Raw genomic sequence first — 16,953 nt, 5'->3', positions numbered from 1 at the left:
GTCTAGCCAGATGCTGTCCTGACTGAACAGAATTAAAAAATGAAGTATAAGGCATGTCAATAGTTAAAGCTTTATTGAAAAACAATATATGCCCACCCCCAAATTACTAACAAAGCAAAACGGTAAAGGGATCAGGAAACAAGCAGCTGGTACGTTTTTCCTTTCGTGGAGGAGGGGCAGCAGCTTCAGAGATGCGACTGGAGTTTCATTATTTACCCCACTTAATCATATCCCATCATGGATGCTCCACCTCTCACACAGGACGAAGTGTTAATCAGCTGTGCTAGATGCAAGGACAGACAGCCATTAGCAACAGATCTTGCTCAGTAGAATGAAAGCTAATGTACCATTCATATGCTATGCTGAGTAGGGGGGGGGATTCTCTTGGTTTCACCCCCTTCCCTTTCTCAGGAGATGCCATCACAGATAATGGATAGCACAGCTATGATCCAAGATTCCCAGAGCTGAAAGGGAGGGGGCACCCTTTTTCTCTCTCTTGCTGCCACCTCCACACCCATATGTAATTAGGCCAGTGGCTGCATGCTGCCAACCAGTGCTGTAGGGGATAGTGTACAAGACTGATGGATGGATGAGCAGTCCTCGGAAGTATGTGACGTAATGATGGGAGCAGTTAATTTGCCTTTCTTCCCAATTCATCCTCTACCCTGCCTGGGGGGTGGGGGGATGACGACAACAACAGAGACCACAAAAGAATGACTAGCTTTTAGTCCAGGGTACCCAAACTAAGTCCCGGGGGGGGCGGATGCGGCCCAATCACCTTCTAAATCCGGCCCACGAACAGTTTGGGAATCAGCATGTTTTTACATGAGTAGAATGTGTCCTTTTATTTAAAATGCATCTCTGGGTTATTTGTGGGGCCTGCCTGGTGTTTTTACATGAGTAGAATGTGTCCTTTTATTTAAAATGCATCTCTGGGTTATTTGTGGGGCAAAGGAATTCGTTCATATTTTCCCCCGAGGTCTGAGGGACAGTGGACCGGCCCCCTGCTGAAAAAGTTTGCTGGCCCCTGTTCCCATTTCTTGCTCCAGCCAGGCAGTAATCATTTAAAACTACACAGGAATTGGGGTGGTGGTGGTGAGGCCAGCCCAATAAGGCACTGTCATCCAGCAGATCTCAGAGAATACAGCTGCTATATTGTGCAGACCTACCATTGGTAATCCTGCCCAGTTGTTGACTTTATTCTAGGTTGCCCTTCAGCATTTCAACCACCTTGTTTGGTTCGGGAAACTTGAGCTTCCGCGGTGGCCCTTTCTTGAGGCCGCTCCATAACTCCACCTCTAAAAAAAAATCAATAAAGACAAAATCAATAAAGACAGAAGGCAACTCGCCAGCAGCATTTGTATTGTGTTACTTCCAGTAAGCCACAAGCACGAAGCCAAGAGGCCATGTCCCTCTGCTGGCTTGTAGGTAGGGTTGTGTGCATTCATTAAACTGCTGGTTGCCCTCACAAATAATGACATAGCAGTAGCTGAGCAAGTTACATCTCCAGTTACCCAAGATCTCACACATTGAGCCAATTCTACAGCTGAGCTTGTGTGTGGAGTGGTGGAAAGAAACAGAATCTAAAGACGGGACAACTGGGCTAAAGCTCATCAAAGAGGTGCTATGTAGGTCTTGCCAAACATTCAGCCCAGTGTTCTGCTCCAGTTCTGAGAAACCCTGTGAACAAGGCTCTAGGTGATAACTGGGGCAGCTAATGGTGGAGGAAGTTGTGCAAGCCACCTCTGGAGAACTCCCAGTCTCTCTTGGCACTGCCTGCCCACTCATCTTCCAGCAGCAACTAGCTTCTTGGACTTGCAGCAGTAAAGGGGAGTAGGGGATAAGCAGGCAGACAGCACAACAGAACCGGAAGGGGAACCTCAGAATATGGCTATGGTATCTGGTTGAAACCGCAGCTAGCCCAGCTTTTTGATACACTAGAGAGAATGACCTGGTAGTAGGTAAGTCAGGGGTGGGGAACTGTGGCCTTCCAGATGTTAGATTTCAGCCAATCTGGCCCATGGTCTGGGATTATGGGATTCTAGCCCAGCAACATCTGGTGGGCATGGATTGTCCACATCTGGTTTCCTTTTTATGCCAGCACACCCACACTCTCCATACTGTGTCACTGTTGAAGGTTGGAGGAGCATTTACTGAATCCATCAAATCTAAGAAACACAGGCACCACAAAATAACCATTTCACCCGAGGTGGGTGGGTGGGTCTGGCAATGATTAGATTCTGCCACCAAACAGTTACATTATCAGACTCATTCTGAAGCAGACAAAGCCTACAGATAAAACATCTGACCACCTCACCTCACCCCACTCCCGGAATAGGCAACCCATCCTAACAAAAAACAAGCAACCCTCAAATTTAAAACTAATTAAAAATTAGGAGAAGCAGAGGATTTTGGCTGGTGCTTAGGGGTGCCCTCAGATGTCACACTAGGGATCCCAGCAATAAAATGTTCAGCTGCTGATGTTTCTGCATCAATTTCTAGTTATGTACATTCTGATGCATACATACAGGGAGCCACAAGTGTTGGCTTGGTTTACTACCCAGCTACTATTTGTGGTTGCACAGCCATCCTCCTTCCCGCTCAAACACTATGGCACAAACCACAGCCGGAGAGAGATACAGAGTGTTCTGATTTGCAGTGGGATATGGAGAAGAGCAGGGACCCAGGTGGCGCTGTGGGTTAAACCACGGAGTCTAGGGCTTGCTGATCAGAAGGTCGGCGGTTCGAATCCCTGCGATGGGGTGAGCTCCCATTGCTCAGTCCCAGCTCCTGCCCACCTAGCAGTTCGAAAGCACATCAAAGTGCAAGTAGATAAATAGGGACCGCTCCGGCGGGAAGGTAAACAGCGTTTCCATGCGCTGCTCTGGTTCGCCAGAAGCAGCTTTGTCATGCTGGCCACATGACCCGGAAGCTGTCTGCGGACAAACGCCGGCTCCCTCGGCCTATAGAGCGAGATGAGCGCCGCAACCCCAGAGTCGGACACGACTGGACCTGATGGTCAGGGGCCCCTTTACCTTTATGGAGAAGAGCACAAGGCAACCTAATTTCTTTTTGTACTTGGGCACCCTTCTGGCTTGGTGAGTGGATTCGTGGACATCTGGAGACACATATTCCAGGCAGATGAAAACTACCCCAAGAACTCACTGCCAAAGGTTTCTCTACCAAGCTATCCAGGAAGGTCCCTACCGCCTCTCACTGAAAAGCCTCCCTTGAAATCACTTACTGGTGCCATCTTCTTTCCACAAAGTAACCTCAAAGCTATTCCTGCGCGGCTTCTCAGGATTCACCATCACCACGATGTCAGGAAAGGTCTGGTGCAGTGCCTCGCTGACTGCATTGGCACTGCGCCCATAGACTCGTCAGCTTTTACTGTGGAATGAAGAAAAGCTTTAAGAGAACCACCTGAACTGTGATTTGAAAGTCTCTGTTGAACCCATACAGGCCCAAAGCAATGAATGGTTTGACTACTGGGAAGAAAGCACAATTCCACCAGTGTTCAGAGAGTTCAGCCCAAACTTCCCAATTCTGTTTTCTACTTCATAGGAGAGATGCAGTAATTAGGGATGAGATTTCCTGTTCAAAAAAAGTGTTCTTACTAGAGCTGTTGCATTACTCAGTTAAAAAAAGAATCAATTATAAATTTTATATATATATACCCACCTGTGATTAAATCTGCTGACCAATTTAACTTTTAATACTAGTTCTGATACCAGTTTGCTCAGTGCCTACTGTATTGTCACTTTGATTTTCTAAATCTCTGTAGATGCAATTTTAGTCATACCACATTTATAATTTTGGGACGTTTATTTTTGTATGAACATTTGAATGGCTTTACTCTTTTTTTTCAACCATCCAGTGGATTGGATTCAAGGGTGATACAATAATTACTTATAGATGGCAAACAACACCTAAAGAGAGGCATTCCCTCCCAGATGAAGAAAAAGGAGGAAATAATACTTCTACACATACATTATTTAAAACAAAAGCAAAAAAAGGTGTGCTCTTTCTTTTGGAACCATTTCTCCCCTCATATGCAAATGTATGTCAATTTAACCAATTAAAGCTAAAATAATTAATAGACTTAAGGGTTGCATCCAATACCCTCAGTGTGCTAGCAGAAGGATCTTTGCATCAGCAGTGTTTTCTCTCTTTCAATGCTGGGCAACAGGTCTGCTGTTGGAAATGCCCCACATGAACGAAATGACACAAAACTACCATTTATTTCTATTTCTGTCCTTAGGAATTGTATCTGCAGATGCAAGTTGTCCACCTATGGTACTTCTTGTGCAAAAAGGACCCACTATCAGAGCAAATTCAACACTGGCTCACTTTAGGATTGTGCTGGGTGCAACCCCAAGATTTCTTCTATCAGGCAGCAGCCAGCTCTACCCAGGAATCCCTTCTAGAAAGCAAAATGCATGAAACAACCCATGGGGGTACCATCCTTAGTCAGACGATGCAAGTAACAGGCAGGTACTCACCAATGCTCAATGATCACACGACAGCCCAATTCTTCATCCTTCTTCGGTTTCTTGGGTGATTCCTCAGCAACATTCCTCTCCAGTCCTTCAGATGTTGCAGTCTTGGCCTGAGGTGCCTCTGCCTTCCTCTTCCTCCCTTTGGGGGCCATTCTACTACAAAGGCAAACACATGAGGGTAGGGAAAATAATGCCCCACTCGCCCCACTAGGCTGCACATCTCAATGCATGTGGCCAGCCTTCCTAAGGGGAACCGCCAAGAAGATGCAGCTCCTTGGGTTTGCTTTAGCTGCCTTATACCAAGTAAGATCATGATGCATCTAGCTCAGGCATCCCCAAACTTCAGCCCTCCAGATGTTTTGGTCTACAATTCCCATCTTCCCTGACCACTGCTCCTGTTAGCTAGGGATCATGGGAGTTGTAGGCCAAAACATCTAGAGGGCCACAGTTTGGGGATGCCTGATCTAGCTCGGTATTGTCCAAAGGGAAGGACAGATCTGCATGCAAAATACTGCATGCAACTAAGTAAGCAAGCAGCAAGCAAGCAAGCAAACTGAGCTACAGCCTGTCCCTTTCTGCAAAGAACATTATAGTATCAATCCTGACAAAAGAACCCTGAAGCAGGCATAGGCAACCTTGGCGCTCCAGATGTTTTGGAACTACAACTCCCATGATCCCTAGCTAACAGGGCCAGTGATCATGGGAGTTGTGGTTCCAATTCTGGAGAGCCAAGGTTGCCTATGCCTGTCCTAAAGCCACAAGGAGGACACTAGAAAGGCTTACGTGCTAAGCATTTAGAAATTGGGTTATCAAACCTCTTTCAGAACACAGGTTGATTTACGTGTATTCACTTTCAAGCAAAGAGAATGCGAGCCTATGTAAACCAATACCGTATTCTTAAAAACCTTTTTAATTACAGTAAGTAGTTACACAGGGCGGGGTGGGGAGAACGTGAAAAGTAGCCTTTAATTGCAAACCGCCCGAAGAACTTTTCTGTTAATGAGCGGCATATAAATATTGAAATTTAAAAGAAAAGAATTAGGAGAGCTTGTTATCTCGAAGAAGCGAAAATAACGGCAGAAATAAGCCCCGCCCCCCCAAAAAACACCCAGGACGCCAAAAAATCCAACTAGAGGAGGAAAAAGCAACAGCAGTTAACCAGAGCAGCAAGCAGGATGAAGCCAGCACAGAGGAGCAGCCAATTATCGTAGGAGAGAAGCGCCTACGAAGAGGGACAGAAAGAAAGCAGCACGAACCGTATCCCATTTGTTTGGAGAGACCCGAAACAAAAGTGATAAGAGAGCCAGATTGCAAAAAAAATCTGGATAGAGACTCCTACCCGTTGCACAAGCGAGCAATCTCACCTTGCCTTTCTTCCTTCTTGCAAAGGCGCTACAGCCCACGCGCAGCTTGAGGACGACAAAGGAAAATACACTGCGGGACCAACCACGTGCGCCGATGATGGGAGGAGAGACCCGGAAATATAATAACGCTAAAGTCGGGAAAGTCACAAAAGCAGCAGTCTCCTAGTTGGCCAGTTCAGCAAATGGGACGCCTTCTGAGGATGGCAGCCTTAGCTATCAAAACATTTTGTTATGATGAAAGAATAGCAATCGCAGGCAGGACTTTTAACCGCCCCCACCCTGTTCAAAGAGGTTTTGCAAGGTGGTTGCTGCCACTTACACAAGCCCCTCTCTGCAAATCGCGATGAAGTTCTGCAGCAGCCAATCCCGGCTCGCTCCCGATCCTGGCTGCTAAGGTAGCGTCGCTGGTTTAGGGTTTCGCTGCAATTCCCCGCTTAGTACTTATCGTGGGCAACCAGGTTCGTTTTCATGCGATGAAGCAGTGGAAACATCCGCTGCACCATGTTGGGGTGGGTTGGTCCTTCTACAAAAGATCACTTAATGCGGATGATCCCTATGCCCGAGTTTTAAATATAGAAGGGTTTTTTCTTATCTATTCCGTTATGTTAATCGAAGGTATAAAAAGAGCGTGGCAGGGTGCAGGAAGTATGAGTTGAGTCAGAAAATACTGTTTTGCACGGTTTCGAGGTAAATAGGTATAAGCTAGCCGTTGTAATAACTTCTGTCCGAGGTTTGCTATTTAGCTCTCTTTTGCCTTAAAGAAAATGGGTTTCTTAAAACCAAATCCCCCAAACTCTCCCTATCTTCTAATGCAGTACTCTTGTCTTGTGGCATGGCAGCAGACGAAGGACAGATCCACACATTCACAGTACTCCATCACAACTGATTACATGCGAGTATCAGGTTGAAAGCAGCCATGGGAAGTGATTTTGCGCTGTCAGTGATGGGTGTGAACAGACGATTCACACTCGTCATCATATGGCATTGTAGCAAACACAGAACCTTTGGTATTTTTGTTGTGACTGCTCTGTAATCTTTGGATGAAGGGCAGTATACACATTTAATAAATAAAATAACAGGGATGAACAGCTCCTACCTTTCCTTAGTAAGACACATCCACCTTCTAAGTTAGGAGCCCCCCAACTACTTTTAGGGAACTTGTTTCATTATCTAACCTAGCAGAACCACTCCCTAACCATCTTATGTAGTTCCATTGTAAACTGAGCTGCCTGCTTCTAATTCCTGAAGTTTGTGCTATTTTCCTTTCTTCTGCTCCTTAAGTTGTACTGCTCCTTAAAGTTGTTGCATTTGACACTTGTATTCGCAAACATACGTGGAACACAAAAAGCTTCTATTTGGATACCAGCATGGCATGGCATGGCATCCCTACCCTCACTTTTCCTTCTATATCATACTTTCCACATTGTTCCCATTTCTCAAATCTTTGTCTCTGATTGTATCTGCCTTTAATTAGGAGGAAACAATGTAGGCATGCCCTTCAGAAGCACAAGCTGGCATTCTGATCTAAGCAAGGTTCTTTTTATTCCCTTCTTACAGGTTTACTGTTATAGTGCTGCCACTCTGTGGCCTACACTGTCCTTTCACATCTGGCTTGTCAGTGGTGTCTTTTTTGGCCCAGCCTATGAACAGTTGCATGTCTGGGGAAGACAAAAGCAATGCCTTTGCACGTGTGAGGAACAGCAGTACACCAAAAGATCAGAGTAAGCTGAGGGCAGCTATTCTTCAAACACAATTTCTTTTTTCTTTAAAGGTTTAAAAGCAGGTATGTGGGGGGCGGGACGGTCTGGATTGGTACTATGGTGCACGGTGTTAACCCTTCCCCTAACTCAGTGGTGGCCAAACTTGGCCCTCCAGCTCGTCAAGTTCTCCCTTTTTTAAAGGGAAATTCCCTTATGCTGAATAGGCTTCCTTGCGAGAAAAGGGAAAACTTGACAGCTATGCTCCAGCTGTTTTCAGACATCATTCCTGACCACTGGTCCTGTTAGCTAGGGATGATGGGAGTTGTAGTCCAAAAACAGCTGGAGAGCCAAGTTTGGTCACCACTGCCCTAACTGAACCTCACAGTTAGTTTTCCCCAGGGTGAAAACATACACCTATCTATAGGATTGACCTCAGCTAACTATTCAGGAGGGGGAATTTTAATAAGGAAAATAGAAGAGGAAGACTTAAATCTCTCCCCTCCTCCCACATTGTAGTCCAGCTTCAAACTGATGCTTCCTCCATCTAAAAACTGGTGGAGACCCTAGTTGGACTTTTCCAAGATCTTCCCAGTGACTCAGCCAGCATGCTTACAGCTTGGTAGAGAGCACCAAGAAGGATAGCGTGGCAAAGCCCTCACCCCATACAGAAGAGTTCAGCCGTAAACAGTGAACAGAATTTACTTGGTCACTAGGAAACATTCTTTTAAAAGAAAAAGAAAAGAATGCCCTGAGATCTATGGATGAACAGTATACTATGGACAGTATACAAATTTAATAAATAATAATGATAATAATAAGCAAATGCTTGCATAAATCACTACAGACTGTGGTCATATTCCAACTCAGAAACAAAAAGAAGGCTCCAGAAAAAGACATCCCCAAGTTTGTTTATTAGAGATAGCCGTATAAGACAATTAACAGAAGTGTGAAGGTGGATGAGTACAGTGAAGTGGAGTTTGTTCCTATCCACAAACAAGCTCCCTGGGTTGGAAATGGAGTTAGCAGCTATAAGAACCCTGCCAATTATGACTCTGGGCGGCAGATGCAACTACTCCTCCAGTTTGGGGGCAGGAGGGACCCCCTTCTTACTGCACACCCTCAGCATATTACACCACGCAAGCAGCTGATGACGATGATGATGCAGAGAACAGGAAATCTTTAAGGACTGCATGGCTGCTGCTTATTCTCTGGCACAGCAGCACTTTCAAGTTCAGCAAAGAAACATTGTGCGTCCACCCATTGGCTTTTAAAGCCCAAAACATATGGGAAGAGACCACATAGGTTCTGCAGTCAGTACAGTAGAGGGCAGTGGGTAGCAAGTAGTCAAAATTGGTCAATGACACCTGTAGCTTCTCAGCCACAGATAGGACCCTGCGTAAAACCAATTCAAACAGGAGTGAGGTGTCACAGCTTTGACAGGAGGGAGTCAATTCCACCAAAAGTGGCAATTCCTCCCATCCTGCCCATTTACAGTGTCCACTGAGTTCTTGCTCCCCCCAGTAGCTCTTATTCATTGCCAGAGAAGCCTGCAGCCCCATATCTAGATGCAGAAACATGTTCTAGCTTCTATAGAGTTGGGGCCACATCTTATCTTGCTGAAACTACACCTAGCAACTCCCGGAAGGAGGATCAGGGGATGGGGGAAGTCCCAAAGAAACATGTAGCTGCCAGCAGAGAGGCACTGAGCCCAGGAGGATAGAAGCTCCCTGGCAACTACACTCAGAAGATAGAAGCTCCCTGGCATGTACAATCATCTCCCAGCACCAGCGTTGTGGGTGAAAGCAGCTTGTGGCTGATGTCCCAGGAGAGAGCTCAGAATGGCAATGGAAGAGGAGTGGGGAGCTAAACAGTAAAGGAACACAGTCCAGTCCTCTGGGCTCTATTTGTCCTTCTTGCTCTCTCCATTGGGGACCTCAGGGGCAGCAGGCTGTTCTGGAGACTCCTCTGGGACCTCGGGCTGCTTAGACACTTTCTTGGCTCTCTGGTACAGCTCGTTCAAGTTGAATTCCCGAATCACATTCTCCTGTGACAAAAAGAAAGATCAGCATTGTTTTGTGTTGCCTTGTACTGACCCCGCCCCCAGCTTAAAACAAGGAGCACATCTGATATTGACAGCATACAAATGAAACTTCAGATAGAATGTACCTCCGAAAAATTCCATGAGACTGCTCGTCCCTTTTTATCAATCTGTGGCCGGCGCATCACCTCCTTCCCACCTTGGAAAAGGATTAGTGTGGGCAACTGCTTAGTGAGAGGAGATGTACTGACTTTGTACCTGTGAAGAGACGGAGGGCTTGAGTCCAGGGAGAATAAGAAAAGGAACATCTGGCCAGAGATTAATGTGGGCCAGGAAATTTTCTAGTGTTTTGTTTTTTCCTTCAGGAAATATTGTTCCACAGGTTCGTTAGTCATAATGAATGCCAACTACAAATAATTATTAGGTCACCAAAGCTGATTCTAAGTTTTTAGACTTGTTTATTAAATTCAAGTAAAATAAACAGGCTAATTACATCTCTCTAAGAAATCAGAAAATTTTCTGATTTGAATTACCCTAATATGAATTACTCAACACGGCATCTCCTCTTCCCACACTGCCCTACTAATGCAAAACAAGTTTTCATGGTGCTGCATATCACACACCTAGCCTTGTGGTCTTCCTCATTCTCCTAAGGTTCCTACAGCAAATAGCTCACCTGGTGCTCACATCAGGGTAGCGGCCCACATCCACCTTCCCAAAGTTCAATCCGGTGCAGTTGTATCTGAAGAGGCACAGCAATGGTTAGTATGCAGGCAGAAACACCATGAAACAAAGTAGACGCTTATTATTTCATTAATGGTCACATTCTGTTTTCTTCCTGCATGGAACTCAAGGCAGCATACATATGTTTCCCAGACAATTTCCCATCCAGACACTAACCAAACCTAGATGATCTCAGCTTCAACCAAGGTTGCGGCATCATGTGCTTTCAGACAATAACACAGAATATTAAAGAACACGGAAAGCACAGCCTTAAGCTGATTCCAGGGGCTTTCTCCCTTCTCTCAAGTTTGAACTACTCCTCTGGGAAGCTTTAGATTTTACTGTGTTGAGTTATACAGCCACCCTTTTCCTGCTTATGCAACCACGATGTTGATGTGTAACTCAACTCTACAGGGACTAAAAAGGAAAACACTTTCTACACTAGGGCCATCTACTGGTCATTGCTGGAAGCAATAGGTTGCTTCAAAAAAGCCATTGGTGGCCAGGCCCTTGCCAAGAGCCACTTAAAGAGCAATCCTTCACTTTGGAACCTCAGGATAAGGAGAGGCCTTTGCCTCAGTTGAATGTCTAGCGGGGTCACCAGAATCTCTTATGGAGTCCCCCCCCCCAGAAACTGCCAGTAGCTAATGAGCTATTGCCACCATTCATCTCCCATTAGTTCAACTGCTAGGTCTCATAAACCTCAGAACGGGAACCACCATAAACTCTCTTGGGAACTAATTTTCTTCAATTTTAAATTGTCAGTCTATATAAAGGATTAGCACTAACCCCCTGCAACCACAAGGGCCTGGATTCATGGACATTCCCTATTTGTTAGAGTTCCTTCCCATTAAAGTTTGTTTTAGAGGATACAAATTTTTCCTCTTTTAAACCATAACTTGCATGCCTATAGTAACACTCTTTCTTAAAAGCCAGCGGTACATCAGGGGCTGCTATCAGAATAATCTGGCGAGTTTATCTTTGTTCACCCAACAAATGAAATATTGTATCTTAGAAATATAATAATAAGAATAAGAATAAGCCACTTTTCATCCATAGATTTCAGGGCAGTTCATAGCATAAAAATACACACTCATCTTAGCCCAGTAGTTATCACACTGGAACATACTGGACTCAATGCCTCTCTGTATACCCTTCAGCACAACAAAAATGCTGAGTGCCGGAGGTAAAGCATGCATCACACTATAGGCATCACATGTGCCTGAAGTCTGCCTGCCCCTGCGCTAAGACACCATACTTTATTAAAGAGTAAACCACTCACTTAAGAGACAAGTCTGCATAGATGGGAGCAAATGACTGGCACTCATTGGACCAATTAGCAAAAAATTCCACAATCCAGGTTACGCGCTTGTCCCGTTCTAGTTCCTCCTGCAAAAGAGGGATCAAGGCTGACAACATGCACATCCCTCAAATGTCCACATACGACACTTCAATAGAGTTGAAAGGATACAGAAGGACAATCCCTATCCTGAAGCAGGATCACACAACCATCAACCCTTCTCTAACCTGGTGCCCTCCAACATGGTTTGCATTCCAGTTCCCATCAGCCCCAGCCAGAATGGCCAATGAGGATGGATGACAAGGAGTTACAGCTTAATAACACCTGGAGGGCACCAGGTTGGGGAAAGCTGCTGCACAGAAGGACCAGCAATCACAATTCAAACCCATAGAGTTCCAGGAGTTGAGAGGCACTGGCAAAGAACAGGTTATCAGTAGAAGCCTGATGGATCAGCAGCCAGCCCAGCACCCTCTCTTACAGTGGCCAACCAGATGCCTATGTGAAGCCCACAAGGTCAGAGCGTAACAGCACTTTCCTTACTTGTGCTTCCTAGAAACTAGGATTCAGATGCAAACCGCCTCCAATATTAGAGGCAGTACACAACCACCATGGCGTAGCTCCAAATAGTTCATATACTAGGCTACATCCAATAGTTACCTTCATGCTTGCACTTCTCTCTGTGTTTAAGACTACCTGTATCTGGAAAGTGCTCCCTTTGTCTGAACTTCAGAGCTTAGGGCAAGGCTTTTTCAGTTGGGCTGAACCAGTCCCATTCCACCACCAGTAACCTACATCAATGTAGACTGCCAATGACACTCTTTGCTCAGATCTTCTTAGGTCTCCATACTCTCAGTTCTCGTGTTAATATGTACCATTTCTATAAAATATTTTAAATAGTATTTTATATTCCATACCTATAAACAAAATTTCCACAATGCTCGCAGGGCGGTAAGACTGCATGCAACTTTTCAAAATAACCAATCAGCAAGAGGAAACAGCAGTACAGAATAATAAACTTGAGGCCTCCTTAAGCAGAGCTAATGCAGTGCAATGGTTAGATAAAGTGTCAAACTAGAACCTGGAAGATCGGGGTTCAAATCTGCACTCGGTAGTGAAGCTCAGTGAGGGACCTTGGGCCAGACACTTTCTCTTTGGCCAATCTACCTCAGATGTTACTGGTAGTTATGAGAACAAAGTGTGTGTGAATGTATAGAATACATGCCTCCTTGAGCTCCAAGAAAGAAAAGGTAGAACATACAGTTAGAGCAGCAACAGTGAACATCTATGGCCTGGGAAGTGGTCAGTTATCATCATCATCATCTCCCTGCTGGTTCAGTCACTGCTGCTGCTGCCAGGAAAAGCCAGGAGCTGCAGACTATCCAGTTGCCCGAGAATAAATGTTCCAGATCCAGGAACAAAAGTGGGAGGGGAACCTTGTTGAAGCAGTGTCTCCTTTTCAGCCAGCACTGCCTATTTCTGTTTTAACAAGGGTTTTTATTGTGTTCATTTTCTTACTGTAAGGAAACTAGGTCAGCATTGATATAATAAGCTATACCCAAAATAATAAGCTATACCCAGTTTATCCAATTCCCCAAGAACAAATGAGAGTGCAGAGAATAAAATACTCACATCTATTGTTTTATCACTGAAATATTTGATGTATTCAGGACCCAGGTACAGAGGTGGCTTGCAGGTCATCAGGAACACTGAAAAGGCACACACCAAGCACAGCTTAACTAGCACATGGGTAGGCAAACTAAGGCCCGGGGGCCGAATCCGGCCCAATCACCTTCTAAATCCAGCCTTTATTCGAAGAATAAAGAAATACCCAATATTTTGGAGTGGCAGGAGAAATTGTTTGGAAATTTAGACCTGGATAACCTGACCAATTCAATCAGAGGGTATTCCAATAAGAAATTCCATCACAATTGGAAAAAATTTGGAGTACATGAAGGGACAGTGCCCCACAATAAAATCCTGGGTTTATTTCTAAGGCCTCGTACTGAGCTGATTTGATTTAACTTAAGTTGATAAAGCTGAATGATGATGAATCCTTTTTTCCTTTTTTTGTGTGAGTTATGGAGAGGAGGAGATATAGGGGAATAAATAAAGGTGAATATAGCCGAAATGTATTTTGATTATTATGATTTTGGGTATGAATGAGTATTTGAATGTACTGTATGATTTTTGTTTTCTTTTGTTTGTAATTTCTTTATGATTATGAGTATTATTATTTATGTTTGATGCTGTATGATATTAATTTTTATGTTATATTTTCATTATTATTTCATTATATGATATATTTTCATTATTATTTATATATGATTGTGTATGTTATTGTTTCTATATTATTGTTTTTTGAGTGTGTATGTGATTTTGTGATTGTATTTTAATTTGAATTCCAATAAAGTTTATTTAATTTTTTTTAAAAAAAGGAATTCATTCATCCCCCCCAAAATAGTCCAACCCCCCACAAGGTCTGAGGGACAGTGGACCGCCCCCCTGCTGAAAACGTTTGCTGACCCCTAGTTTAGCACTATTGCTGGGATGGGATTAGGAAGCTGCTTTATATGGGACCAGAGTGTTTGTCCACCTACTACAGTATTGTCTAAGCTTTGACTCCTCCCTGCTTTAGAGATTGGCAGAATTCTCCAAAGGTTCCCTAGATCAGGCATCTCCAAACTGCGGCCCTCCAGATGTTTTGGCCTACAACTCCCATGATCCCTAGCTAACAGGACCAGTGGTCAGGGAAGATGGGAATTGTAGTCCAAAACATCTGGAGGGCCAAAGTTTGGGGATGCCTGATCTAGGTTATATTCTCCTCTTGCCAGGAACAAAGATTCCTCCAGCCCACAGCCCTCCTCCAATAGCTCAAGCAAATGGAATTCAGGCAGCAGGTTCCAGCTGCAGTGTTAGATATGTCAATCATGGGATAGTCTTTACTTCCACTTAATGCAAATTGGCATTGCCCTATAAACAAGAATAATGCCCCAAAATAGAGGAATTATGAAAGAGTTATTATGTGGTAATGCAGAACTGGTGGATTTTGTGTCTAAAGTCCTATTATTTATGATGTCCAAGTCCTCCTCAATTGATATAACTAGAACTAGAACTAGGATGTAACTAGGATGACTCACCTAAACAGAGGGTGAGGTAGAGCAGTCCCATTCTGATGTCAAGGCGGAAAAAAAGGATGACATTGGCTACTTTGCTGAACATGAAGATGTTTCCCACATGCTGGTCCACAGTAACTTGAGAGAGAGAGAAAGAGGCACATTCTTATGGCTGATATTATCTGCATCACTGCTAGGCCCAGCAACAAGCTGGAATTTTGAATGAAGCTTAACTTTTTAAAAATTTGTGGAAGCTTTCTGTGCAAGACAGATTACATACTTAGAATGCCTATTGATAGATATACAGACACGGTGTAGTTTTCAAGGTCTGTGTGAGTTTCTTGTCAAATGAGTTCTGTCCTAGGCTAACGTTGTACAGTTTTGTATTTTACAGCATGTGCTGTAGCTTTTTGCATTTCCTGCAAATGATACTACTACCGGTAAGTGTGTTCTTTTCATGCCTATAGGTCATTTCTGCTTCCCATATCATTTCAGGCTAAACCCCACATTCTGCATATCCTTTCATCTTAAGCAATCACTGTTCTCCACTGTATTCTTATCACCTCCATGTTGACATTCACTTATTCTCACCCATAATAGACCAAGGCTTGGCACATAGAAGCTTTGCCCTGCTGGCCTCCATATCTTTGTATTATGTAACAGAAAACAAAAGAAACAGACAGGTCACCTTTTGAAGCCGCTCCTAAAGCAGGAATGCACAGGGACAACGCACCAATTGTGGCAGAGGAACAAGGACCTAGCAGCAGCCATTCATCTTAAAACTTTTGAAATCATTTAGGGGCTTTCTGTTTCTGTGTGCATTTTTGACACAACCTCATCCCACTTACATCCCACTCTGTACTAGCTATTTTTTGTTCAAAACATACTGACTAGACCAGGCATCCCCAAACTTCGGCCCTCCAGATGTTTTGGACTACAATTCCCATAATCCCTGACCACTGGTCCTGTTAGCTAGGGATCATGGGAGTTGTAGGCCAAAACATCTGGAGGGCCGCAGTTTGGGGATGCCTGGACTAGACCATACTGACTTTAAAGAAAATAAGATTTTGATACAAGTTAAAACCAGCTGTGAAATCTTTGTTTTCTGAAAAAGAGAGATATAAAGAACAAGCATTACTTACTGGATCTGCGGTTCTTCATCATCACAATGGCACTGAGGAACATAAGAATCTCCACCTCGCGCTACAAAGAAAGATGGCAGTAAGTGGTTGTATAAGCAGAGGGGAAAAGGGCCCAGCTGGCCTGTCCTTAAAGCAGATGTCACATCTATCCATCATCTAGCTGGCCATACTGTCAGTGCCAAAAGAAGCTTACAATTGCTTGGAAGTTTCAGGACCACAAACCAAGCAGCTGCACAATGAAATAAAACTAGAGATGACTTTTATGTGACGGCATATGCAAGGATCACCCTTATTTGGACTGGATTCTTAAATTCCACCAACCCCAACTAGCATGCCCAGTAACCAAAGAGGGTGGGAACCGGTGCCCAACATTTTTTTGGGGGGGGTTGTTGTTTTATTTTGATTATATATTTTGTGGTTTTGTGGTTTTATATTTTGATTTTCTTCTATAAACCGCCCTGAGACCTCCGGTATATAAATTCTATAAACAAACAATATCTGGAGGGCCGCAAGTTAGTTACCCTTCATTAGTACATGACGCACCAGCCATCAAAACAACAAAAGCGCAATCAGTCGATGGCACCGAGGAAGAAAGAAAGAAAGAAAGAAAGAAAGAAAGAAAGAAAGAAAGAAAGAAAGAAAGAAAGAAAGACATCTGTCTCTTTCCTTCCAGTCGGAGAGTCGAATGTCTGCGGGACGAGGATGCCAAACGGCAGATCTCGACTTCTCTGGGCAAAGGGGAGAAACGGAGCGTTCTCTTCCCGGCAGTTCGCCGGATGAGCCCCATAGAGGAAAGAGGGCGTGAGGGGGGCCCCTGTCAGAAGGTGCTCCGGGCAAGGCCTCACCCAGTCGAAGTCACAGGGGTTCCCGTCCTCGCGCTGGGTGGGCAGCCCGTGGCATAACGGCGGCACCTTCCGCACCAGCAGGAAGGCAGCCGAGAGCAGAAGCGACAGCGGGTAGTAGGGCTGCGCCAGCCATCGGCAGATTCCAGGCACGGAGTAGATCAGGGCCAGCAGCGGAGCAAGCACCGCCATCTTCACCTCACCCTGACCGAGCCCCCGCGCCTGCCTGCGG

General features: G+C 44.6%; 2 protein-coding genes across 7 annotated transcripts; both read right to left on the bottom strand.

The window, feature by feature from the left end:
- Positions 1-58: 58 nt before the first annotated feature.
- On the bottom strand, positions 59-6,370 carry SELENOH (selenoprotein H). 6 transcript variants are annotated; one of them, XM_035124601.3, is made up of 5 exons: positions 5,864-6,370; positions 4,503-4,655; positions 3,245-3,390; positions 1,170-1,298; positions 59-283 (listed from the first exon to the last, which is right to left on the bottom strand). In XM_035124601.3, the coding sequence occupies exons 2-4, from the start codon at positions 4,649-4,651 to the stop codon at positions 1,198-1,200; spliced, it is 396 nt and encodes a 131-aa protein (XP_034980492.1). In that variant the 5' UTR covers positions 4,652-4,655; positions 5,864-6,370; the 3' UTR covers positions 59-283; positions 1,170-1,197. The 6 variants fall into 6 exon arrangements, with proteins under 6 accessions (XP_034980492.1, XP_034980502.1, XP_088520482.1 ...); XM_035124611.3 differs by having other exon boundaries at positions 4,503-4,652; positions 5,864-6,166; XM_088664356.1 differs by having other exon boundaries at positions 59-278; positions 4,503-4,652; positions 5,864-6,068.
- A 2,085-nt stretch (positions 6,371-8,455) lies between these two features.
- On the bottom strand, positions 8,456-16,938 carry TMX2 (thioredoxin related transmembrane protein 2). Its single transcript, XM_035124571.3, has 8 exons — positions 16,725-16,938; positions 15,880-15,940; positions 14,762-14,875; positions 13,254-13,330; positions 11,607-11,713; positions 10,278-10,343; positions 9,730-9,859; positions 8,456-9,607 (listed from the first exon to the last, which is right to left on the bottom strand). The coding sequence occupies exons 1-8, from the start codon at positions 16,911-16,913 to the stop codon at positions 9,464-9,466; spliced, it is 888 nt and encodes a 295-aa protein (XP_034980462.2). The 5' UTR covers positions 16,914-16,938; the 3' UTR covers positions 8,456-9,463.
- Between the last annotated feature and the right edge of the window lie 15 nt (positions 16,939-16,953).

Source organism: Zootoca vivipara, chromosome 1 (genome assembly GCF_965207765.1).
Source record: "Zootoca vivipara chromosome 1, rZooViv2.hap1.1, whole genome shotgun sequence".
NCBI classification, from domain to species: domain Eukaryota; kingdom Metazoa; phylum Chordata; class Lepidosauria; order Squamata; family Lacertidae; genus Zootoca; species Zootoca vivipara.
This window is presented reverse-complemented; position numbering and strand designations above follow the sequence as displayed.

Coding starts and splice junctions, on each gene's coding strand:
- TMX2 (XM_035124571.3), bottom strand. CDS start 16,913: ATGGCGGTGCTTGCTCCGCTGCTGGCCCTGATCTACTCCGTGCCTGGA. Junction 11,714..13,253: donor TCAGTGATAAAACAATAGAT/GTGAGTATTTTA, acceptor CCTCTTTTGCAG/GAGGAACTAGAACGGGACAA. Junction 10,344..11,606: donor TATGCAGACTTGTCTCTTAA/GTGAGTGGTTTA, acceptor GTGCCTCTTCAG/ATACAACTGCACCGGATTGA.